The sequence below is a fragment of the Rhincodon typus genome, chromosome 1 (genome assembly GCF_021869965.1).
Source record: "Rhincodon typus isolate 14 chromosome 1, sRhiTyp1.1, whole genome shotgun sequence".
Lineage (NCBI taxonomy): Eukaryota > Metazoa > Chordata > Chondrichthyes > Orectolobiformes > Rhincodontidae > Rhincodon > Rhincodon typus.
Window position 1 is genome coordinate 153,527,860 of NC_063332.1, and position 26,869 is coordinate 153,554,728.

General features: G+C 39.9%; 1 protein-coding gene across 2 annotated transcripts in view; it reads left to right on the top strand.

The window, feature by feature from the left end:
* Positions 1 to 18,978, top strand: part of zgc:113425 (uncharacterized protein LOC541425 homolog) — a 26,157-nt gene extending 7,179 nt beyond the window's left edge. For both annotated transcript variants that reach the window (XM_048621259.1, XM_020519593.2), the window contains exons 2-7: positions 3,271 to 3,511; positions 3,600 to 3,659; positions 6,601 to 6,738; positions 11,947 to 12,093; positions 15,768 to 15,828; positions 17,565 to 18,978. In XM_048621259.1, coding sequence (XP_048477216.1) covers positions 3,347 to 3,511; positions 3,600 to 3,659; positions 6,601 to 6,738; positions 11,947 to 12,093; positions 15,768 to 15,828; positions 17,565 to 17,671 — 678 coding nt within the window. In that variant the 5' untranslated portion in view covers positions 3,271 to 3,346 and the 3' untranslated portion in view covers positions 17,672 to 18,978. The remainder of the gene's footprint in view (positions 1 to 3,270; positions 3,512 to 3,599; positions 3,660 to 6,600; positions 6,739 to 11,946; positions 12,094 to 15,767; positions 15,829 to 17,564) is intronic.
* The last annotated feature ends 7,891 nt before the right edge of the window (positions 18,979 to 26,869 follow it).

Genomic DNA, 26,869 nt, shown 5'->3' on the forward strand with positions numbered 1-26,869 from the left:
CTTTTTTTCTGAAGAAGGGTCTAGGCCCAAAACGTCAGCTTTCCTGCTCCTCTGATGCTGCTTGGCCTGCTATGTTCATCCAGCTGTACACCCATTTATTCCCACTCTGTTTCCTGTCTGTTAACCAATTCTCGACCCATGCCAATGCCCATGTGGTTTAAGCTTACCCATTAACCTCTTCTGAGGGACCTTATCAGAACCATTCTGAGAATTTGAATACGCCACATCCACTGGTTTCCCCATATCTATTCTACTAGTTACATCCTTAAAAATATCCAGAAGTGTTGATAAGCATGATTTGCCTTTCATGAATTTATACTAGCTTTGTCCATTTCCGTTAATGTTTTCAAATTTTCTGTTATCATGTCTTTTTCCACTACCATTTTCCTCACTACTGTGAGACTAACTGGTCTGTAATTCTGTTTTTTTCCCCTCCCTTTTTAAATAGTGGTGTTTAATTCGCCACTGTCCACTCTGTGGGAAAGCTCCAGAATCTATTGAATTCTGGAAGATAAACACTGATGTATCCAATATTTCCAGACTCACTTCCTTTAGTATTCTGGGATGTAGATTATCAGGCCCTCATGATTCGTCAGCTTTTAATCCTATTAATTTCCCAGCACTGTTTTCTTACTAATACTGGCTTCCTTCAATTCTGCCCTCTCACTAGACCCTTGCTTCTCTAACATTGCTGGAAATTTATTTATTCCCCATTATAATTTCCCCAGGTTCTGACTGGGATCTACGTTTGCCTTTATTAATCATTTTCTCTTCACATATTTATAGAAGCTTTCATACTGAGTTTCTATATTCCCTGAAATTTTACTCTGTTTCACCCTTTTGATCAATTTCTTTTGTCCTCTTTTACTGAATTCTAAAATGCTCCCGATCCTCAAGGTTTTTGGTGCCACCTTGCTGGTCTGAGATAGGTTGCATTTTCTTCAATTAATCATTGGGAGCGCTGGTGCCTGTTCAGCACCACAAATTCCACTCTCTTGAAATTGAATCCAATCTCTCAACTTGAATTGAACCAGACAGTTGATAACCTTGGTATCTAATGTGATAAAAGCTAAGCTCCTGACTTGATATATCCTCTCTGTCACAAAAGCTTATAGCCACATCTTCCTCTACCTCAACCTGTTTGCTGCTGGAAAAACCATCCTCTTTTTTGTAATGTCCAAAGTTAACTATGCTAATGGTCTCTTGGTTAGTTCCCATCCTTCACACACTACTAACTTCTGCTTATCCAAAACTCTCCATATCCTATCCTCCATGTCATACTCGCTCATCACGTCGGGCCTTTCTGGACTACATGAGCTTCTGCTCCCATAGTGCATGAAATTTTAAATCCTTATTCACGTGTATGTTCTGTTGTGGTCTCTTCCTATCTGTATGATCCTCATCCACCCTTGCAGCACCTTCTTCCATTTTGCACCACCTCTACCGCTCAATCACCTAGTAGTCTGACCCTTGTGCATTCCGTTTCTCACTTCACTGTTGTATCTACGTATTCAGCTGTCTAGGCTCTCTCTGCCATTGTTGCTGTTTTTTAAAGACCTTTGAAAATTCCAGTTCTTAGAACAAGCTGTTGATTCTCTCTCTTCCTTTAGCTTAGTATCCTTTATTTTTTAAATAATGCCTCTGAAAAACCGACTTTAAAAGTGCTACTTTTAAATGCACAAGTTCATGCATGGTTGACTTCACATCAATGATTAACAAGGAAGAAGACATTAGCAAAGCTATGCTACATGAGGAGGAATTGGTGATATTGAATGAGATAAAAATAGATAATGAGATAGTAGAAAAGCTAACAGATAGTAGAAAGGTGATTTAGTCATCTGGTCCAGAGAATATGCATCTAAGGTTGACAAGGGAGTGAAGAGTGGAAATTGTGAACCTCAATCTTCCAATTTAGATTCTGGGGTATTGCTAGAGGAATTGCAAATGTTGCATGTTTGTTCTAAATAGGAGGAGAATAGGTTGGCAATTACTAGGGAGTTAATACTAACATTAGAAAAATCAATCCAGAAAAATATTAGTGGCGACTTGGCTTGGTGTAGGCTGATAAAAGTCAGCATAGCTTTGTTGAGTGATATTCATATTTGACTAATTTTGAGTCTTGCAGTGACAACTGTACATGAAAGCGAGGCTGTTGATGTTGCGTATATAGACTTCCTGAGGCTTTGAAAACAACTACACTAGGCAATAAATGGGCAGCAAAAGCATAGAAACAAAATTGGCTAAATGGATGAAACCAGTTGTGGTGACTGGTTGTTTTCTGGATTTCAATGTAGTATGCAGTGCTGGTCACCAAGATTCAATATTTGAATCAATGCTGGTTTGATACGCATCAGTGATTTGTGGGTACAGCTGCATTTTCCAACTTTGTAGATGTGAAATTTGTAAATGTAGTAAGCAGTGAGGAAAATAGTATTAGATTTCAAGAGGACATAGTCGGGTTGGTTGACCAAAGTGGACAGATGACAGATGAAATTCAATACAGAAAATTGTGCGCTGATTCATTTTTGGAGGACAACTGAGCTAAATGGCACAATTTTAAAGCAGGTGCAAAAATACAGACACCTGGAGTTGTTCATAGGTAAGTGGGAAAAGTTAATAAAATCTGTGGAAGTCTGGGCTTTCTAAATAGTGGAATGAGAGAAAAACCCAGAAAATTATCAAAATCTGTGAAACCCTTCAGGAAAGAAGTTTTAAAGAGGTAATGGAAGGGCGAGAACGGTTCCAAGGATGACGGATTACATTTATGTTGAGACTGAAGAAATTGGGATTGCTCCCTTTAGAGCAGAAAAGGCCAAAAAGAGATTTGATCCAGGTGTTTAAAATTATGCATCTGTTTGGATTAAATGAAAATTGTTTCCACCAACTGAAGGGTCAGTAACTAACAGCCACTGACTTAAATTGATTGTTTGTTTTTGTCAGAGGTGACATGAAGACAAAACCTTATAATATGATGAGTGATTAGTATTTGGAATGTACTGTCCAACAAATACAGAAAATATATTCAATCGTAACTTTTCAAAAGGAAGTTGGGGAAATACTTGGAGGAATAACTTGTAGGGACGAGGGAAAGAGACGTGTGGGAACAGCTAAATTGCTATTTGAAGGAACTATACAGACATCATGGGGCTCATTCTGTGCTGTGTTATTCGAGAATGTGAAATATAGATATCCTGATGATTCTAATTGAAAGCAGTAGCATTAGGGATATTCGTACAGTGTATAATCCAGCTTTTTTTTCCCTCCTTCTAGGCTGAGTTGAAGATCACTTTGCTTTGAACCAATAGATATTAAGATTATTGACCACTGGTGAGGTTGTTGACAGCCAATGGCCCGTTACAGATACTTCATATTTAATCAGCGTGTTATGGTTATCCTGGGATTTCTCCAGATAGCTTGTGCTGCAGTGTGTGTAGTGTCTGGCTTTATGGATACAATTTTCAGGAAAAGTTCAGTACTCAGCAGAACCAGAATACCCATCTGGACTGGAATGGTAAATCCAAATGATTTTTAAGTACATTATGATTTTAGTTACTTTTAAATCAAAAAATCCATGCTAAATACTTTTCTTTCTTTTTCAGGCAATGGCCTTTCCAGGAGTTCTGGCATTATTTTCTTCTCAGAGAAAGAATCCTATTCTTGTAAGTCTCTTGCAGTGGGGGAGAAAAATACCATTGCCATCTTATGTGAAAGACTAACTTAAGTGATTATCCCATGAGACAGTGCAAAGACAATCATAATTAGTTTTGTTTCTTCTAAAGTCCAATTTGATTGGCATGTGCTTCGCCATATAGGACTCTCAAGGGTTACTTCTGTCCCATTGTACATGAAGAACTGAGACTGTTCAGATTTGATTTAGTGGTTCAATGGATTTTTTTCAAATAAGCCTGTTTCACTTTATTTTTGGTTTTGTATCCATAAAACTGTATTCGAGATACCATAACCAGTTTCTTAAACTCCGGCTGAATTTTGAGAAGTTGCCTTGGACTTACAAAAGTTTTGAATTTTGTCAGGTGGCCGAATTCTTGACATATTTGGGAGAAGTGATTTGTTCAGTAGGAGGTGGAGGGATGAGTCTTTGGGTTAAAGGACATTTTCTTTCCATATCACAATAAGGCTACATTAACACCCCTCCCATCCCCCAAAAGTGTGCTCACTCATGAAAATCTATATAGGTGATGCACTGATGGTATGGTACGCTGGCAAGGTGGCTGTCATTTGGACGGTGGGCTAAAAGGGTATGGTGACATAAGAATAGGATAAAAAAATACCATTGGGGAAGGGTTGAGTTACGGTGGCAGTGTTGTTCTTCCACCATCATTTGATGGAATTGCTATTGTGTCCAATCATCTGAATTAAATTTGAGGCCCACTGCATCAATGTGTTGGATCAGCCCAATATGGATCATAGAATCCCTACAGTGTGGAAACAGGCCTTTCGGCCCAACAAGTCCACACCAGCTCTTAGACATCCCACCCAGACCCATCCCCTTATAAGCTACCTAATTAACACATCCCTGAACACGATGGGCAATTTAGCATGGCTAACCTTTCTTAGCCTGCACATCTTTGGACTGTGGGAGGAAACCGGAGCACCCGGAGGAAACCCACGCAGACATGGGGAGAATGTGCAAACTCCACACAGACAGTCGCCCGAGGTGGAATCGAACCCAGGTTCCTAGCACTGTGAGGCAGCAGTGCTAACCACTGGGTCACTGTGCCGCCTAATGTCATAGTTTGAAGCAAGGAGTTAGTTAATGTTCTGGTTGTTTTCGTTATATTATAATCCCTTGTATTTCAGGAAATAACGAGGTATGTATTTACTGAAGCAGCTATAATTTATCTTGAAATTACAGACCAGTTTACTGGGTTCCAAAGTTACTTTGATATTGAAGTTCGTGTTTGCAGCATTAAGACTAATGAGCATGTGTGGTGCCTAGAAAATGCTGCTGTTCCTATATTGTACCATAGTAACTTATGTTATCCGTGATGTAATATGAAAGTTGAAGAAAGTGTAGAACAGCTTCCAATTCCCGCCTTTTTAGTCTTCTAATGTATCATGTTTTTAAATATTCTGCACAATACCACATTTGGCAGCAACGCCCAAAGAAGTCTTTGGTATTACTAAAGGTGAAAATTTAATATCTTGGTCTAACATCTGCATAATTTGTAAACTGCACACACAATGTGGTGTTGAAATGAATGCTTCCAAGCAAATATCATTTTCTAAGAACGTGCAGGGCTGGATGAACACAGCAGGCCAAGCAGCATCATAGGAGCAGAGATGCTGCTTGGCCTGCTGTGTTCATCTAGCCCTGCATCTTGTTGTCTCGGATTCTCCAGCATCTGCAGTTCCTACTATCTCTCATTTTCTAAGAAATTAGTTTCTAAATTAGTGTGCTGAATTCTACATTTGTTATTGAAAACGACTCTTTGTGTTTGAGGAGACAGCAAGAACTGCAGATGCTGGAGTCAGAGTCGAGGTTTCGGTTTACGCCCTTCATCAGGACCATCTGATTAAAACAAAACTAATAGAAAACACTGTAAAGGCTGTGTCTTTTTATTTTTCTGTACTTTCCATCCTGAAATGACGTGGGAAAAGGACTGGTTTAAAAGCAAAGCATTGTTGATAGATTGCTGCACTTCTTAAAGGCAAGTTACTCTACACTCATTGTAGGTGCTGTTTACAGAGCTGTTGGTTCAAATAATGGAGATAGCCTAATTCCAGAGGACTGTATACAATGGGAGATTTGGTCAGCATCGAGAAGCTGATTGGTCTGTGAAATGATCAGTTATTGATGACAAAGGCCTCCTCCATGCCAATAAGTGTGATTGCCTGTGAGGTAGCTAAACAGCTTCAGGATACAAATTTTCAGGTCAGAAGCTATCAGACTTCTGGAAGAGAAGGTGTTGGTTTTCTTTGCAATAAAAGGCATCTCAAGCTTGAAGGTAGCTACTTTATTTCCCCTCATCAGTTGCCATAAGCTATGACTCTTAATTACAAAGTCAGAGAGCATTGAATATGAACTAGTCACCCTCTACCTCCTGAAAACAAATAAAAGTACTTCGGGAAGGAAGATCGAAAAGAAGCATTCTGATCAGCACAAAGATCATCTCAGCAAACACTGTGGATGGGCCATGGAATTGTTTTCCCAGTCTTTCCCTCCATCTGTAACACCTACGTTTTGTCTGTGTGTGTATATAGAGGGGGAGTTTTATAAGTGGGTTAGAGTTTTAACTACTAGTGTTATATGTCAACAGTTCATATTTGCTTACCTGTAGCTGGAGTCTACTTGTTATAGTCATTCTTGTTAAGTACAGTAACAGGTTCCATGCTTTCTACCAACCTGGGTTTAAAAGGCAGGCAAATCGGACAATACTTTTTGAAATCTTTTAACGCTTGTGACAACTCCAGGAACAGTAGGACTTGATTTCCAGCGTGCTACCCCAGTGAGGTGTAACAAACTTCAGATTAGCTAGCGTTTTGAGTTAAGCAACAAAGTGTGTGCAATTTTAATAATATGCAATTGCAGTATTTAGAGTTATTTTGCTGTTTATACTGAATTCCTTGCATTCTATCTAGGTAAGCAGTATGGTTGCGTCAGCTGTATTTTCCTGGATTACCACAACTATTTTGATAATATATGCAGCTTTGACATTGAACTATGGTGAAGATGATGATGAAGTGTTCCAGCATAAACCCAGTCATGTAATTCATATGGTAAGCTGTTTTAAAATTTAAGTGAAACATGCTCTTTAAGCTCACGTGTTGTTTTTTTTTCCAGTAGGTAACAAAGTCTTTGGTGTTTTACATGAACCTTTGAGGGGGAGCATGGTTATGTGCCTTTTAGTTTGTTTCCTTCACAAAATACTTGACTTTTATTATAAAGACATTTCCCACACTACACTATGTAGGATATAGATTTAGAGCTGTAACTTAATTTGGCATAACACACAGAGGGGAAATTCTTGAACATCTAACTCGAATTAATGAGAATTTTAGGAGCAATGTAAACATAATTGAGAACTTTTAAATGGTTTCCGAAAAGAGTCTGTGGAGTTAGCAGAGATTTTTTTTCTCTCTGTCCTAATCAAAAGCAAAAGGCTTTTCGGCATTACTCAAGTTCTGTCTTACCAAACAACTATCTCACCTGTTACTTACAATGGCTTTCAGTTGATTTAGACTACAGTACACCACTCTCAAACTAATTACGGATTTCAGTTATATATTGACTTTCCTAGAAGATCTGTTATTCTACAATTGTCATTGGGGGATATTGAAATTGAGTGTTGCTGAAAAGAGACATATACTGTCAAAGCTTTTCACCTTGCACTCATTCGGCCATTTTGCAAATATATTAATTGAAGGAGAAAACAAATATTTATAATGCATGAGAAGAGAATGATAATTGGTTGGTCAGTAGATTCTGATTTGTAGGGGCTGTGCCACAGAGACTGATCATATTAAAATAACAGTTAAAGGCCTTTTACATTCCAGATTCTCCAGCAGATATTGTCCAATTACAGAATCATGTTAGACATTATGTCATGAGATTTACAAGCATGGGTTGGTTGGGTGAAGTCAGTACCTTGCCTGTTGTGTACAGTTGAAGGTGACGAGCTTTTTGATACGATCTGCCAGTCTTTGGGACACGTGGCCTACAAACCTGTTATTACCAGCACTGCAATTTATACATCATATTACTTGTTTCTGTGCTGAGAAGAATGTCTTTTTAGAATGATGGCGGAATCTTCTTAGTGGGGACCTTCACTTGTATTGCTACTGCATAGCAACAAGACAAAAGTGTGCAAGACAAAAAGCTTCAACATAATCTGTCTTTTTCTCAGCAATACTGTGAGACCATTAATTAACCTTGCCTTATTATGCTATACTAAATCTAAAATAGTTCCATTGCTATCATTCCACGCATACTGCTTTAGGAAGATGGTTAGATGCCCTGCCCAAAATGGCCATCTGAAAACCAGCAAGATTCAAAATCTGGCACAGACTGTATCCCAATCTAACCAGTTTGAGATGCTACCTATATGATTTGAACTCCCTTCCTGTCCCATTCTGTTTTGCCTTTACTTAAATTGCATGTCTGCTTTCTTCTTTTGACTTTTCTTGGGTTTCTAAAGCTCTGTTATCTGCCTTCCTCCCTTTTTAAAGCTCTTCTTAGCCATTATTGGATGATTCACTAGGACGATCCGTATCCTCTATAATGGACAGAGTGAATGATGTGGTAGCAGCCTGTTTGGGTTTGTCAAAAATCTATGCATACATGTATATAAATATAGCATAGAAATGTGTTTTGAAATCTGAAGATTAATGAAAAATCTCAATAAGTCTATTTGGATCTTACCTATTTATGGTCCCTACAATCAGTTTAATAGATTTCAAAATATATTTTCCAAAATTATCATCATTTATTGTTTACTGAAGTAGTTGTTTAAGTTGACTGTTCCTACTCTGATTTCTTACACATCCTGAGTTTAATTGCTCCACCATGCCATCTGCAACATTGGCCCAAAAGCCATGCTCTCCTTTTCCTCTCTGTCTCTCTCTCTTCCCCCCACTTTATATCAATCACAATATAATACTCAACACAATGTAAAAGATCTGGTCAGTACCCAGGCTTGGGCTCTCAAGTGGCAAGTAACATTCCATGCCACACAAATACCAAGCAAAGACCATTTTCAATAAGAGACAATCTAACCACCACCCCTTGATGTTCAATGGTGTTACTATCACTGAATCCCCTACTATCAATATCCTGGGAATTACCATTGACAAGAAATATAATATAAATACAGCGGCTACAAAAATGGGTCACACGCTAGGAATACTACAGCAAGTAACTCGCCTCCTGACTCTCCAAAGCCTGTCTACCATCTACAAGGTACAAGTCAGGGATGTGATGGAATACTCCCCACTTGCCTGAATGGGTGCAGCCCCAACAACACACAAGAAGCTTGACACCATCCAGGACAAAGCAGCCCACTTGATTGGCACTACATCCACAAGCATCCACTCCATCCACCACCAACGCTCAGTAGCACCAGTGTGTATTATCTACAAGATGCACTGCAGAAATTCACCAAGATCCTTTGACAGCACCTTCCAAAGCCACAGCTCCTTCCATCTAAAAGCACAAGGGTAGCAGATACATGGGAACACCACCACCTGCAAGGTCCACTCCAAACCACTCACCATCCTGACTTGGAAATACATTGCTGTTCCTTCACTGTCGCTGGGTCAAAACCCTGGAATTCCCTCCCTCAGGGCATTATGGGTCAACCCATGGCACATGAATTGCATATGTTCAAGAAAGCAACTCACCAGCACCTTCTTAAGGGCAGCTAGGGATGGGCAATAAATGCCATTCCAGCCATTGATACCCATATCCTACGAACGAATCATAAAAATGACCTTATATAAGTGCAAGTTGTTGGAGAGGTGATTTTAAACTGAAACTTTGGTTCCAGTTACTCAAGATAATGTCAAATTATTGTCCAGTTCTGATTATTGATGACTTTGTAGAAAAGCCGTTGAGCATAGTGGCATTTGGATGGAGTTATGCTGGATCTAGAGAGCTTCAGGATTCAATCCACTGCTGACAGGTAACTATATTTGCAGCAGTCAGTGTGATTTATGAACTTTAGTGGAAAGCACAGGGTTTAGACTTTTTTTTTGCTACCTCGCTTTCTCTTTTTCCTACTAGTGTTCATTTCTCTAGATTGCTGCAGTTAACTCTTCCAATGCTTTGCTCAAATGAAATAGAAGAGAGATGGTGCACAAGATTGGGTTTCTTCTAAAGTCCTGCCCTTGCACTACCATCGTTACATATCATTACCATAAATAGAAGGTTGTACTTAATGCTATCAGTTCTATGCATATATTGCAGGTAGTCAGCACTACCTAGTAAAAGCATGGGCCCAAGCTACGCCTGCCTCTTTGTAGGTTACGTGGAACAATCCCTCTTCCGTACCTACACTGGCCCTAAACCCCACCTCTTCCTCCGTTACATTGATGACTGTATCGGCGCCGCCTCGTGCTCCCACGAGGAGCTCGAACAGTTCATCCACTTCACCAACACCTTCCACCCCAACCTTAAGTTTACCTGGACTATCTCTAATACCTCTCTCTCCTTCCTGGACCTCTCTGTCTCCATCTCGGGCAACCACCTAGAAACGGATATCCATTTCAAGCCCACCGACTCCCACAGCTACCTAGAATACACCTCTTCCCACCCACCTTCCTGCAAAAATGCCATCCCCTATTCCCAATTCCTTCGCCTCCGCCGCATCTGCTCCCAGGATGAGGCATTCCACTCCCGTACATCTCAGTTGTCCTTGTTTTTCAAGGACCGCAAATTCCCCCCCTCAGTGGTCGAGAATGCCCTCAACCGTGTCTCCCACATCTCCCGCAACTCATCCCTCACACCCCGTCCCCGCAATAAGAACCAAAAAAGAATCCCCCTCATCCTCACATACCCCCCCACCAACCTCCGGATCCAATGCATCATCCTCCGACACTTCCGCCATCTGCAATCCGACCCCACCACCAAAGACATCTTTCCCTCCCCACCCTTATCTGCTTTCCGGAGGGACCACTCTCTCCATGACTCCCTTGTCCGCTCCACACTCCCCTCCAGCTCCACCACACCCGGCACTTTTCCCTGCAACCGCAGGAAGTGCTACACCTGCCCCCAAACCTCCTCCCTCACCCCCATCCCAGGCCCCAAGAAGACTTTCCACATCAAGCAGATGTTCACCTGCACATCTGCCAGTGTGGTATACTGCATCCACTGTACCCGGTGTGGCTTCCTCTACATGGGGGAAACCAAGCGAAGGCTCGGGGACCGCTTTGCAGAACACCTACGCTCGGTTCGCAATAAACAACTGCACCTCCCAGTCGCGAACCATTTCAACTCACCCTCCCATTCCTCAGATGACATATCCATCCTGGGCCTCCTGCAGTGCCACAACGATGCCACCCGAACAGCAACTCATATTCCGCTTGGGAACCCTGCAGCCCAATGGTATCAATGTGGATTTCACAAGCTTCAAAATCTCCCCTCCCCCTACCGCATCCCAAAACCAGTCCAGCTCGTCCCCGCCTCCCTAACCTGTTCTTCCTCCCACCTATCCCCTCCTCCCACCTCAAGCCACACCCCCATCTCCTACCTACTAACCTCATCCCGCCCCCTTGACCTGTCCGTCCTCCCTGGACTGATCTATCCCCTCCCTAACTCCCCACCTGCACTCACCTTTACTGGCTCCATCCCCGCCTCTTTGACCTGTCTGTTTCCTCTCCACCTATCCTCTCCTCTATCCCTCTTCTATCCGCCTCCCCCTCTCTCCCTATTTATTTCAGAACCCCCTTCCCCTCCCCCATTTCTGATGAAGGGTCTAGGCCCAAAACGTCAGCCTTTCTGCTCCTATGATGCTGCTTGGCCTGTTGTGCTCATCCAGCTCTGCACCTTGTTGTCTCGGATTCTCCAGCATCTGCAGTTCCTACTATCACTAACTAGTAAAATCTCTGTTCTCTTCAGTGAGGTGACTGTTTATTTTAATAGTAATCACCATCTCCAGTGAGGTAACCGTTGATTACTACTAATTGCTGTCAGGCATTGATCCTTCATATTGTTTAGTGAAAGTTCAAAGTAGCTGTTCTCAACTGATAAGAACACAAGGTTTCCAAAAAAAGGCACTGAATAATAAGTGGAACCACACTTGGTTCACTTAACCTGTGGACACTGAGGTCCTCTCACCATGCTTACTGTACACAGGATTAAGTCCCGAACATGGGATTTTCTTCTCCATAGTTCAGTGCTATGTCATGAAATGTATTCACTTATTCATCATTGTGACACATTTTACTGTTTTCTCAAAACTGGGAATAAAGTGCGTGCCTACTTTCTTGCAGGAATATATACTCACCAAATTTGTCCAAGGAGCGAATTTGGCGATATTAATTGCATCTGTGATTAGTATGATGACGACAACTTTAATAGCGTTTCTTGGTTGTCGGAGCCTTCCCATTTGTGGATGCTATGACAGTACAACCGGAATGGTAAGTGTTAGTCACTCAGACCATAGTTCTTAATAATTCATTTCCTGTTTAAAATTACTTGTTATTTACAAAGTAGTTGTCTGTGTATTTTTTAGGGTTTAGTGGGAAAATTCATTTTCGTAAAACAATGCTGCATTTCCACAGACGTTTGCTCTTTATTTCATAAATTTTCTTCTTCCTCTCCAAAGTGTTGGCATATAGCTCCATGGCCTGAGTTACCTGTCTTGTTCAAGGAATGACTTGAGAGAAGTTGGGAGGGATCTGGAAAGTAGATATGCAAGCTTCCAAAGCAAAAGGTTATGGCAGCATCGTTCAAAGAGGGAGAGAAAATGAGCAAGAATTAACCTAACATCTGCTATTGGAAAAATGTTAGAGTCTATTGTAAAGGAATGCACAATATAACCAAGCAGAATTGGCATGGCTTGATAAGGAGAAGTCATACTTTTCAAATATATTTAGATTCTTTGAGGAGGTAATAAGCATGATGGATAAAGGGGAAACAGTAGATGTAATATATTTGGATTTCCAAAACGTGATCGATAAGGTACCCACTTTAGGCTATTTAAGAGCCCATGGTGTTGGGACGGCATACCAGCATGGGTAGAGGATTGCCTAACAAAGAGAAAACAAATGATATAAGGGGAGCATTTTCAGGATGGCAACCTGTAATTAGTGGAGTGCCACAAAGATCATTGGTGGGATCACAATAATTTATTAAAATTTTAATGACTTGGACGAGGAAGCGAATGTACTGTTGCCAGGTTTATAGATGACACAAAAATGGGTGGGAATGCAAGCGGTGAGGATAACATAAAGGGTCTATAGAGGAATATAGACAGTTAGTGTTCAGTTTTGGTCCTCTTATCGACAAAGATATACAGACATTGGAGACAGTTCACTAGATTGATCCTAGATATGGATGAATTTTCTTGAGGAGAAATTTCATTTGGGCTTGTGTTCATTGGAGTTTAGAAGAATGGGAGGTGACCTTGTTGAAAGATACAGGATTCATTACAGGGTAAATGCCGAGAGATTGTTTCCCTTGTAGGATAGTCTAAGACCAAAGGAAATAATTTCAGAGCAGGGAATCACCATTTAAGACAGTTGAAGAGGAATTTCTTCTCTCAGAGGGTAATGAGTCTGTGGAATTCATTGCTGCAGAGGGCTGTAGAGGCTGGGGTCATTAGGAATATTCAGAGCTGACGTGGACAGATTTTAGTCAAGGGTTATATAGAAAAGGCAAGAAAATGGAGCTGAGAGTTATCAGATCAGCCATGATCTCGTAGAATGGCAGAGCAGACTTGATGGGCTGAATGGCCTACCTCTGCACATACATCTGAGATCCTATTTAGGAGTCTGGGATAGCTGGCTGTTTAAAAGCAAGGGACTAATCTTACCTTTATCCATTATCCGTACATGCACATTTCCAACAAGGATTGTGGATGGTTTTTAAGTGTATCTATTCATGGGACATGCATATAGCGGTAGGCCAGCACTTTTTGCCAGTTCCTAATTTCTCTTGAGATGTTGCTGAACTGCCTTGAACCACTGTAATCTCCACAGCTTTTTATAATCATAGTCCACTGTGACTCAACCTTATCAGGCTGAACTCATGGGAAGGATGTCACCCAAAAAATGTTCAGTATCGCTCAATCGCTTTTAGTTTGTTCCACTTTTGCTATTTTCTTTTGGTTAAAACTTAAATTTCTGGAGAAATGTTGGGTTTAAAGATTTATCTTGGACAGTGGTGTGAAATGGATAACATTAGATTGGCTGCACATTCAGCTCACCATCTGGTATTGAATTCCATTGGTTGCAATGGAACCAAATCTCAGAGACTGCATAAATCAACAATGAATCTAATACTACCCATTTTATGCCTCCAGCAAAGACTAATTTCTATTCCATAGATGGGCATACTGTGAAAACAGTAACTCGGAAATGTATCAATCTAGTTGCCTGCTAATTCTAAATATTAAACTTTTACTTGTGTCTACTTTTAAACCCTCTTTTTTGCTTAAAGTTGGTTTTATGGGAAGGGGTTATTAATATTTATTAAACTTTTTCATTCAGTGTAACATTTAGTAAAACAATTGTAATAAAAGCTGTGTGCTGACACTCCAGCTTTAAGAGGTGTGTTTTGTCCTGTTTAATTTTTTTGGAGAGGTTTTAAGACGGAGGAGACGAGCAGTGTATTTGAATCCAATCAAGTAAACAGCCTGTGAGCCCTTGGGTTTTGTTTTTAAAAGTTGAAACAATAGAAGCAGCCTAAATGGGGGAGATTGACTTCACCCAGAGCCAGGATGTTTACTTTCAGTTTTCTTGGTTGCTGGGGTCTTGAAGCTGAGTTTAGAAGTTGTAGTACATCTCTCCTTGCTTCTTGTTGCCTTGCACACGCTCTCTCTGTCTCTGTTTTCGCCTGATGTTGTTTCCCTCCTGAACTGGAGAATTGCCTGTGAGACAATCTATTTTGCTGAGTTTGCCTTTGCCAAGGGTGTGTTTATGGGATGTTGCTGTATTGGAACAGTTAATTAGTTGTAAATAGATCTATTATTTTGTTAAGCATTTTGATACAGTTACAGTTAAGCCTATTCTTTTATTTTTATTTTGTCTGTGTTTTAACGGCAGTGTAAAAATAGTGTTTTGCTTAATGTCAAGTAGTTTGACCAATCGAATCGCATCTGGAATGCAATATCTTACACGTACCATTAAAATAAGAACAAGTTAGGGTCTACATTATCTTCTGAATATATTTTGAGGGGGTTTGGTCTTGTCCATCACGAAGCATCAGTTTGCACCACTTTAAAGAACAGATGGCTTAATATTTTACGCTCAATGGTGATGGATACAGACTTTCAAAAGGCAACTCAACATGTACTTGAGATCTAATTTGCAGGTTATGAGGAAGATGCAGTGGTTTAGGACTAAATTGGACAACTGTTTGAAAGTATTGGCACAAGCATGATGGAGTGGCTTAAGCAGACTTTACTTCTGAATTCAGGAACAAAAACCGAAGTTGCTGGAAATTTTCAGCACATCTGGCAGCATCAGTGAAGAAAAAAATCAGAGTTTACGTTTTGGGTCCGGTGACCTTTCCTCAGAACTGATTTACAGCATCCGCATTTCTTTCAGTTTTCACTTCTGAATTCTATGCTCCTAAAAGGAGTCATCGCTATCCTATTACCTCTCTGTCTCTCCCTCTCTTTTCAACATGCAATAGTTTGTAAAGTAAAAGCATAAAACGCTGGAAACACTCAACAGATCAAGGAGCATCTGTGTACAGGCAGAAATGGTTAATATTTCAGGGTTATAGATGGAAAGGGAGATTACAGACACAGTCACGTGTGACAGCACTTATTGCTGAGTTTACTTCTGAGGAGAGAGCTGATGATAGCAGATTGCCAAATGAGGAAAGGGACCATTCCTGTGGAGGGCGATACAGTGGTATCCTGGTTAAGTTTTCCGCTGCTAATAATACTAAATCTGTTAACTGGCCATGTTATTTTACTGTCTCTGGGTCCCTGTGTATAGATTTGACTGCAGACATTTACCAGCAGAGACTGCACGTCAGCTTTGGAATGTCCTCTGGACAATACGGTGATATACAAATGCAACTTTGCTTCTTCAACCATAGTGATAGATGTTGACCTAAATATCCCATTTCCTTTTTGCAGCAGTCACTGATGACAGAGGATCGGCAGCCTCAGACAATTGAATTGGTCTGCACCTGGCAAGGTAATTCTTCTTTTAATGCAATTCATAAAAAAGCAGAGTATTTTTAAACTTTAACATTTGCTCATTTGGTACTTGAAATGGGCACAAGTCTCAATTTCAGTTTGAGGTCTCTGTGCCAATTTCTGATGTGGATTCGTGAGGTCAGCTCGATGAGTTAGAGTTGGCTAGAGTCATAGAGTCATACAGAACAGAAACAGACCCTTCGGTCCAACCAGTCCATGCTGAACATAATCCCAAACTAAACTAGTCCCACCTTCACTCCACTGCAGCTATTAGCTGGTAGTGGTTTGTTCCACAGCACATACAACAACTTCCTTCTGAGCTGTGAGATTCTATAATCAGTTATTCATGTGGATTGATTATGGTTTAATATCATAATTGACTCAGTCACTGGAGGTAATCAATAAGGTTATTGACGTTACTTTAAGGATAATAGGAAATCTGTGATGATACCCAGTGAGAATTATTTCAAGCATCAACCAGGTTAGTTTGATGGCTGTTTTGGCTTTCAATCTAGTCTTAGCTGTTTTTTTTTATCCCTTGAAACACAATAGTATGCTGAATACTTTTGAAGCAAAGCTGTCTTACATGACAGTTATTCACCTGACATTTACATTGATAAGCAGTAGTATGTTCAAAATATTAGCCAATGCAATGGAGCCAAGTCACCAGCTCACACATCTATCAAAATATTTTGAAACATAGGAACAGTAAAAAGGCCATTCTGCCCCTCAAGACTAACCCCATCACAGTTAGATCATGGCTAATCTGTACCTCAACTTCGTTTATCCAGTATTAATCATCTACATTGTTGCATTTTTGTTAGCTTTGGGTATCAGTGTCTTTAGGGCTTGAATTTTCCCAGAATCCCTAGTAATTCATGAGGTCCAGAGAGTTCCTCATTTCTATTATCTTTTTCATTCATTCTGATTTCACTCCTAAATGTCCTAGTATTATTTTTAAGATTGTATCCCCTTTCTCTAGATTTTCCCACTAGTGTCTCTATGCTAGTGTCACCTCCCCCCCCAGTTGAAACACTCATCATTTTGAAGACCTCTATTAAATCACCCCTACTCAAGAGAACACAACCAAATTTATTTAATCTGTGCTCCTGTGAAGCATTTAAGCCTGGTATCACTGACGAAACTGCAGTGCACCCTTTCCAAAGCTATAATACCTTCTTCCTGAAAGTTAGTGGCTAAAACTGAATGCACTCATCCAAATGAGTCTACCCAAGGCTCTGTACAAATAAAGGATCACGTCCTCACTTCAATTCCAACTCCTTTGAGATAAAATGCCAACACTTAATTCGCTTTTTTTAAAACATTGCGCCAGTTATTTTGTGTACATGGATATCCAAATCAATTTGTACTTCCACTGCCCCTCTCACCTTAAAATGTTGTTTGTTTAAAATTTATCTTTGATCCAAAATGGGTGACCTCTCACATTTTTCCACATTAAACATTATCTGACACTCACTCAAACTGTCTGTACCCAGTGAGTTGCGTGTCTTCCCTTGTGTTGTGACCTTGAGTGGGCTAGTACCATGAATCAGAGATTGAATAAAAGCTCTTCATACGTACAACTTTGATGTCTTACCGCACAATGCATTTATCCAATTGGAATACCGAGTTTAAATTCATTTATGCAAAGTATATTACTCACTTTGGGAGGTGTTACATTCAATGAGCCAAATTTTGTTGAAACAAATTAATATGAGTTTCTTTTTAAAACAGGTGATCAGCGAATTCTAAATGATCCAGTAGGATACAACGACTGGGACATAGACACGGAAGATTCAGAGCTTACATCAAAGCCAGTACCTTACATCCAACTTGCTTAAAACACTTTTAACTGCAGACACATTTGATAGTTGTATTTACCATTTTATTGGACCACGTTGGCATGAATTTTATATGAACTGTGAAGATTAAGCCTTACTCACCTATAAAATTTGGAGCATTGAAATTCCACACATTTTAGCTGTGATGCCTTGACAGTTATAATTGCTGCTCACATCAATGCTAGGCATATTACACAAGTAATTACACAGTGGGGAGAATTGTATGTTGAGTAACATTTTATGCCATTTTGAATCTTTTGAAGATAAATATTCTTGCTGTGAACAGAAGGGTATGTAACTGTAGTACTGTAATAAGTAATCTGGGAATGAACAACTCAGACCTCAGCAGTAATTGTCTAATGAATTTGTTTCAAGTTGGAGTGCTGCCAGTTTTTCATTTTCAAGTTATAAATTAAGTATGGGAAAGGTGGAAGTTTTTTTTTAAATTGTGCTTTGTTTCTCAAAACTGTGTAGCCTGCAAACTAAAAGGCGATTTGCAATTTTATTTTATTTTAAACAACCTGCTACCAACATCTTGGACATATGGAAATAACTTCACTTGTGATCCATTTGTGTATTATTTTTAAGAAGACTTCTCCTTTCGTTCAGTTTTACTTGCCTGTTGCCCTTGGCCTTAATCACACACATGGAAAATGTTGGGGTGAGGAGAGATCATATATTCTGGAATTGAGAATCGGCATGAATGATGCATTCCAGTACTTCACCCAAATCTAAATAGTTATTCGTTGTATGAGACAAGTCAGTGTCAGGGACAACAGCTGATGGCACTGCAGTTGTACACCCATTAGCACTTAATGCATACTTTTATGAGAATCACTGGGTAGCAACCTGCTGCAGAAACCTACTGTATTCCCCAAACACAGAGGATCAGGACAGGTGTGATTCTGACACTGCTTGTAGTCAGCATAGACCATGGCATCTACCTGGATCAATCCTGGCTGTTGTTGCTAATGTAACTAATTCGGTTGGGTAGCTAAATTTTGACATAGAATTGGGCTGATGCACTGTTTTTGACATGAGACAGATACATTATTTCTTTTGAAAGTTTGTCTTTGTCTAATGGGTTGATGTGCAGGACTGCAATTTTTAACAACTTCATATTGCCTAGAGTATGCAATTCTTTCATTTCTCAAGTCTTCCAGTGATGTGAACCAACTCCCCAGCTGACACAGAGACTAATATCTGCTTCAAATTCCCATTGCCATTCCAAAAATATTCAGTAAGGTGTGAAATGATGAGATAGTAGGAACTGCAGATGCTGGAAAATCTGAGACAACAAGGTGCAGAGCTGGATGAACACAGCAGGCCAAGCAGCATCGTAGGAGCAGTAAGGCTGATGTTTCGGGCCTAGACCCTTCATCAGAAAATGATTATTATCCCCATTACCTACAGAACTTGGATGCTTTTTATGTTTTATGCACAGGGATTACCAAATCTTTCTGGCGTCTTTCTCCATTTAAACAATATTCAGCTCCTCAATTACTCTTGCCAAAACGCATAACCTCGTTTTCCTGCATTCTATTCTATTTGCTAAGTTTTGCTGACTCATTTAACCAGTCTATATCCCTCTTCAGCCTCTGTGTCACTCTCACCATTTGCTTTTTCACCTTCTGATGAAGGGTCTAGGCCCGAAACGTCAGCCTTCCTGCTCCTATGATGCTGCTTGGCCTGCTGTGTTCATCCAGCTCTGCACCTTGTCGTCTCAGGTGTGTAATGATGAGCTGAGGCACTCCTCCCTCGAGCAACCCAAGTGGTTTCTTGCTGTCCTGGTTAAAATTGGAACCAGTGCTTCCTCTCTTCCCTGCATGGAATGGATTGCAAGAAATAATCCATATGCTGACCTCTTAACAGCATTGCACTATGCTAGAATTGTGCAGCATTTTATCCCTGGCAAAATAACTTCCTGTACACTAGTTAACCATTTTAGGAAAAGAGAAAATAAGTGTGACTAGTCCTGAAATAATCCGTGTATGCAAGTCGGCTTTTAGAATTGATGTTTAAATTGAATGAGGGAAAGTTTACCATGTGAATTTTCTGATTTTGTTCAAGAAAGGGTACTAATGTAAGTGTTCATATTATTATGTTTGAAATTTATTTAAAATAAAATATGCAAGAATTTTTCCAGCACAAGTGCAATGTGATATTTTGCTCTGCATTAGGTGATACAGTTCAACTATTAAGTGAATGTGCCCAGCAAGGAATATGAAAACTACCTAGGATAATGTCCTTTTGATAGGTTCTTCCAATTAAATTAAGGATATAGATAAATCCCAGGCTCTAGCTCAACTAAGTGTGTTTGTTATAATGCATAATGCTGTGTTTCTGTAATAACCGAAAATCCATTGTTGCTTTTCAGGATTGTTGATTATTTGTACTCTTGAGGAATTTTATCTGTTTGATGATTCTCAGATGTCCAAAATATTTCAGGTTGACAGAAAATGCCAGAGTGCCAGAGGAAAGGAATGTTTAGTTATCAGCTCTCCTCCAAGGAAATGAGCCGCCTGTCAATACTGAAAGGTTAAATAGGCCTCAAATGAAAATAAATGAAGATGTAAGCAATGACTTTAGAAAAACAGAACAGGAAGTTGGTATGACATAAACTGATTTGTTGGGTGGTGGCTGCTGTTGAGCATGACTTCTGCTTGGTGAGGCAAAATTCAAAGTTAGTAGAGAACTGAGATCATGGTAACAGATCATAAGACACAGGACTAAAAGTAGTCCATTTGGCCCATCAAGTCAACTCCACTGTTCAACGAGATCATGGATGATCTGATAATCCTCAACTCCAGTTTGCTGCCTTTGCCCTGACCCTTGGATCCCTTGCTGACTTAAAAATGTATCAATCTCAGTCTTGAATATACTTAATGACCCTGCCCTGTTTAGCCCTGTATGGAAAAGAACTCTTACACTAGGAAGAAATTCGTTTTCATCTCTGTCCTAACTGGGTGACATCTTACTTTGAGATTAAGTTCTTTGCTCCCAGACACACAAGAGGAAATGACCTTTCTGATCTCCCTTGTCAAGCTCCCTAAGAACCTTCAATAAGGTCACCTCTTATTTTCCTAAAATCCAGAGTACAGGCCCAACCCTCAACTGCAAGAAATAGCCTCCGTACCTGGGATTAACCTGGTGAACGGTCTCTGGTCTGTTTTCAATACCAGTATATCCTTCCTTAGATCAGGAGACCAAGACTGTTTACAGTATTCCAGATATGGCCTAACTAGTGCCTTGTATAATGTTAGCAAGACTTCCCTATTTTTATACTCTATTCCTTTTTTTCAGAAAGGCTGACATTTCATTTGCCTTCCCCATTATCTACAGAACTTGGATGCTTTTTATGTTTTATGCACAGGGATTACCAGATCCCTCTGCTGCAGCTTCCTGGAGTCTTTCTCCACTTAAACAATATTCAGCTCCTCAATTAGTCTTGCCAAAACGCATGACCTCGTTTTCCTGCATTCTATTCTATTCGCTAAGTTTTGCTGACTCATTTAACCAGTCTATATCCTTCTTCAGCCTCTGTGTCATCCTCACCATTTGCTTTTTCACCTATTTTTGTGTCATTTGCAAACTTGGATGAGGGATACGAATTGTAGCACTCCACTAGTTTCAGGTTGCCATCCTAAAAATGACCCCTTATCTCAATACTGTCTTCTATTAGTTAGCCAATCTTCAATCCACGCTAATATTCTGCCCCCAACACCATTGGCACTTATTAAGTAGTCTATTATATGGTACCTTTTGAAATGCCTGTGGAAATTCAAATATGTTACATCCAATGCTTTCACTTTATCCTGCCTGTTATATTCTTAAAGAATTTTAATAAATTTCAGGCATGATTTCCCCTTCGTGAAGCTATACTGTCTTTGCTTCATTATATTACATATTTCTTCATGCTCTGCTATTCTATTCTTTGTAATAGACTGATATTTTCCAAAAAATAGACATTAAGCTAACTGGCCTTTAGGTACCTGTTTGTCTCCTTCCCTTTGTCAATAAAAAATGTTAGATTAGCAGTTTTCCAATCTTCAGACTTTTCAAAAATCTAAGAATTCTTCGAAGATTACTTCGAGTATATCTATTATCTCTTTACTAGTACTTTTAATATCCTAGGATGCATCCGGCCTGGTCAAGGGAGCCTATTGATCCTTAGCTCCATTAGCTTTCCTAGGAACTTTTCTCTAGTGATAGTTATTGCATTTATTTTCTCTCCCCCTTTTCCCCTTGATTATTTAGGATTTTTGGAATGTTATCAGTGTTTCCGATTATTGAACTATATATTTAACTCTGGCTTTGTTTGCCCATGGCTCACATAGTAATCAATATTATTGCATCAGAGATTCCACTTTTTAGTTTATTTCCTAACTGTTGCAATTCCTTCAACAGAATTGCCTTTCCAGTACTTTCAATGGGGTTAGTACCAATGAGTACTGGATTCCTCCGACTCCAAGTTTTTCTCCAGCCCCTGGAGATAACTTTAACCCTAACACAGCTTTAGGGATTCATGCTCATGCCTGCAAAGAAGTTTTTTTTTGGTTCATGGGATGTAGGCATCTTTGCTTGGGCTGACATTTGTTGCCTGTCCCTAATTGCCCAGTGGGTAGTTCAGAGTGAACCACACACCTGTGGGTCTGGAGTGGTAGGTAAGCCAGACCAGATAGTTCCCTTAAGAGAAGGAAATTAGTGAACCAGATGGGTTTTTTTTTGACATTCAACAGTGAGTAGGTGGTTGTTATTAAGCTGGCTTTTTAATCACATTTTTTTTTTAAACTGAAGTAAAATTTCACCAGCTTACATTAGTGGGATTTGAACCCATTTCCCTGGAAAATTAGCCTCGGCTCTGTATTATTAGTCCGGTGACATTACATACTATCACCTCTCCTGAAATAATCTATCCCTCTAATTATACAGTCCCCTACCACTACTGTGTCCCTGTTTCCTTTCCACACTTGAATAGCTATCTGAACTGAGGTGCTGTGGTCAGTTTGTTTATCCTCCCTTCATTCGCCACTCTTGTCTCCACAGATTACAAGAATCTCAACTGTTGGGTAATTGCAGGAGCTGAGCCTCCTTAAATACGACACCGTGGACTCCTGTAGCTGCCTCACCTGCAGTCACACCCTCCTGCATCTGGTCACAGGCTGCATTTGAATGATCTAATCTGTGGAGTATGACCATCCCTGGAGCAAAGTGTCTGGATTACTTTTTCCTTCCCTGGAGTGGCAAAATGTCTACGGCTCAGACTCCAGCTCCTTGACTCGGGTCCAAAGTTCTCAAGTTGTAAACATTTGTTTCAGATGTGTTTACTCTGGATCACCTTGGGGTCCAGTAGCTTCCACATGTTGCAGCAAAAACACAATACCTGACCTACCATCACTATCATATTTATTATGTTATAAATGAATTACTCTAGTTCCCATGATCTTTATACTTTACTATAATGATATCTTACAAAAATGTCACAGTATTAATCTCATACTGCGATAGCTGGTTAAGAAATGAGAAGAAAAATGCTGGAAACCTGAACACAAACTGAAGACTTTTTGTTTAAAGATTAGAAACATTCATTAATCCTACTGGCCAGTCGACTTCTTTTGCACACTCGTCATGCTGTAGTGTGTGACCTGACCTTGAGAGAGAGAGAGAGAGACACACACAGACTCCTTCTTGCAGTAAACTGGAGTTAAAGCACCTTTGTCTCCCTTTGCACAAAATTCCCACTTTGAACCATATTTTTAGTTCCACTCACTCAGCTGAAGACTCCTTAACCCTGACCATGCTACTTAGCAGAATATAAGTACCATTCTTTTTCTCAAAGACTATGTTAGAAATACGTCCTTCTAACCACTAATAGACTTCCCTTCTCACTGCCCACTCCCATTATTGCAAACTATTGCCCCATCTCAAACTTCCTTTCCAAATTTCTTTAATGTGTTGTCACCTCAGAGATTCATACCAATTTTTCAGACTCCATTATTGAACCAATCCAATCAGGTTTTAGCCTCTGCCATTGAACTAAAACATCCTTTATTGAAGTGACAGGTGGTATGTAAAGATGGCTGCAAAGATGATAAACTGTCCTCCTCCTCATTTATCTGTCTGCATCCTTTCACAGGGTTGAACTACACCTGCCTCCAAAAACCTCTCCATCTAGCTGAATGGGATTTGGATTCTGAGGAAAGGTCACTTGACTTGAAATGCTAACTCTGATTTCTCTCCACAGATGCTGCCAGACCTGCTGAGCTTTTCCAGCAATTTCTGTTTTTGGGTTTCTGATTTATCCTGATCTAACTAACAAATCACATCAAATTATTTCTCTTCCTACTTCAGCATAGTTACATCTCAAGTACCTCAAGGATCTATTGTTTGCACCCTCCAATTTTTCATTTGAATTCCAACCCTCAGCAACATAATCCAAAAATGTCAAATTCCATATGCATGTCAGCACTGAACTCAACCTCAGCTACTTTCCAATTTTCCACACTGCCTTTGACGTCTTAATACTGGGTGAGCAGAATTTTTCTCCAATTAAATATTTGGAAAACCAAAGTCATTGTCTACATTTCCTATTATCAAATTCCGTCCTGCTCCCTGACAACAATAAGGCCAAAGAAACTTGGATACAAAAGCACCACCAAGTTTGCTAAAAACCTTTTCCATCAACACTAACTACTTAAATGTCAGCAGTGTTATCCTGACTCTGCTCTGGTATTTGCTGAGATGTCATGCATTTAGCCACAGGCTGGACAATTCCACTGCTCTCCTGGCTAGCCTGATGTCTTTCAACCTAAATAAACTTGTAATAATTCCAAACCTCTTGCGGTTTGATTGCACTAAATCCCATTCACCCTTGTGGTTAAACAATAATGATGTCTAATCCAGCTAACACAGATTTGAAACTTTTCATCCTTGTTCTCAAATCTGTCTACACACTCTTTCCTCACCCTCTGGCTTTCTCCATCCAAAAGGACTCCAAGAATCCTCCTCCTGCTCAGGTTTAAATGTTAATTGTTCCACCATTGGTGGCTATGCTTTCAGCTGTCCAGATGCCAAGCTCTGGAACAGCCTCCCTAAATCTCTACTTTGCTGACTTCCATGACACTCTTTAAAATCTGCTCACTTTTTAACTAAACATTTGATTCTGTTCGGATAGCTGATTTGATGTCATAACAAGGTGTAGAGCTGGATGAACACAGCAGACCAAGCAGCATCAGAGGAGCAGGAAGGCTGACGTTTCGGGCCTAGACCCTTCTTCATTGATGACATATTTTGTTTGATAATAAAAACCTGTGAAGTGCCTTGTGATGTGTTACAGCATTGAAATCATGATGTAAATGCTACTTGTCCTTGAAAAACAATGCAGAAAAAAATTAGATGAAACAGACACTTTCTTCTTTTGCTAGAAGATTGTGCATCAGTAAAGTGATTTTGCTTTGTTCAAGATTCTGGTGAACACTACAAGTCAGTGTAGATTGTCTGGGGTTTGTGGCATTGCAATGTGAAATGAGTACAGCTGAGAGAGAATTAGCATCACAGGGAGGCAAAAATAACATGAAACAAGCTGGTACTTGGAAATTCTTTTGGGGTGTAATTAAAATAATTGCTTTGAAAACACACTAAAAATATATGGAAGCCAAAGCAATAAAATTAGACTAGATAGTTTGAGAGAGTGAAAAACACCAATACAGACTTACTGGTCTGGTTTATGTTGACTTCAAATTCAAACATAAAAGGTCTCCATTGCAAAAGCATCCTTGTCATGGTGGGTTAAAAGGAGGTTGGGAATGGAGATGTCTTAGGTAAGTGGAGGAAATCTTAAAGGGTACTGAAGAGTAAAAGCAGATTACAGAGAATAATGTAACTGTAAAGATCAAGGAGACTGGAAACCAATCACAATCAGCATGGGTGGGTAATGGACAAGCAGGATAGTTTATAGACAGCAGAGTCTTAGATCCCCTGGAGAATAGAAGGTAAGACAGTAGATTTGAATTAATTTGGATGCACTAGCATTAATGTTTTGGTAGTAGGATGGGCTGAAATGAGGATGGATGTGGACAATATTACAAGTTTGGAAGTAGGTGATCTCAATGACGGGAAGGACATTGACTAGGAAACTCAGTTTAGGGATGAATGACATTCTAGGATTACTAACAGATTAATACAGTGTCTGAGGAAAGAGCAGAAGAAATTGAGGCAAGAATGCTCATGGCTTGAGTCTTTCCAACATTTAAAGGAGAGGAAATAAGATTTACCCAGGATTGATGTAGATAAGCAAGCTGGTAACATCCAGATTACAGAAAAGCAAGTGGCATCTAAGTGGTACCTGCACACCTGTCTTTAATTGAGGATGCTATGGCATCCAAATAAGAAAGAGGTCAAGGACAGTTCTCAGCATGCAAAGGAGAACCCATTGCAGGAGATGTACTTGCTAAAAAAAAAAAAATCAATCAATCAATCTCAGAGGAGATAAACAGTGGAGGAAAGATGCTGGCAGATGGTGGTGTGATAACCATGGAAAAGGGTAATAGAAAGGTTGAGAAGTGATAACAATGTTACAGTTAAACAGATTGGTGACTTCATACAAGGTTGTTTGTGTTATGAGGGGATGTGCAGCAGTGGGTAGAAGAGGGCTGAAGACTGATTTCAGGAATGTAAGCAGAGAGCTACAGGTGAGGAGAGGTCCATTCTGGGAGATAACACTTTCCAGGGATCCTTGTTATGAAAGGCAGACAGAAGGTACTAAAGACAACAGGTTGATGATAGCAGTTTCTAAAATATGAAAATTCCCTTATGAATGGGAATGATTTACAAAAGCAGCTTGCACAGAGACCAGTGAGTGAAGCTGGGTAGTTGGAAGTTTAGTAGCAATGTGATAGAGGGAGAAGAGAATGGACTTCATGAATGAGAAACCTGTAAAATGCCTTCTCAGAGTGCATGCAGACCACATCCAAACACTTTCCATGTTAGTGATATCAAACATTCAACTAGAGAGAGGGAATAAAAGTCAAATATGACATACCCTTTTTTCAAAATAAAACCCTGAATAGATGTTAGGAAAAGAAGGAAGAAACTAACAAAGCATCACAAAGATATCGTTTGGGGAGAAGTGGATAGAAAAGACATGACTGGTTTAATTTTGAAAAATACTTTAAAAAATGGAAATATGACAAAGTAGAA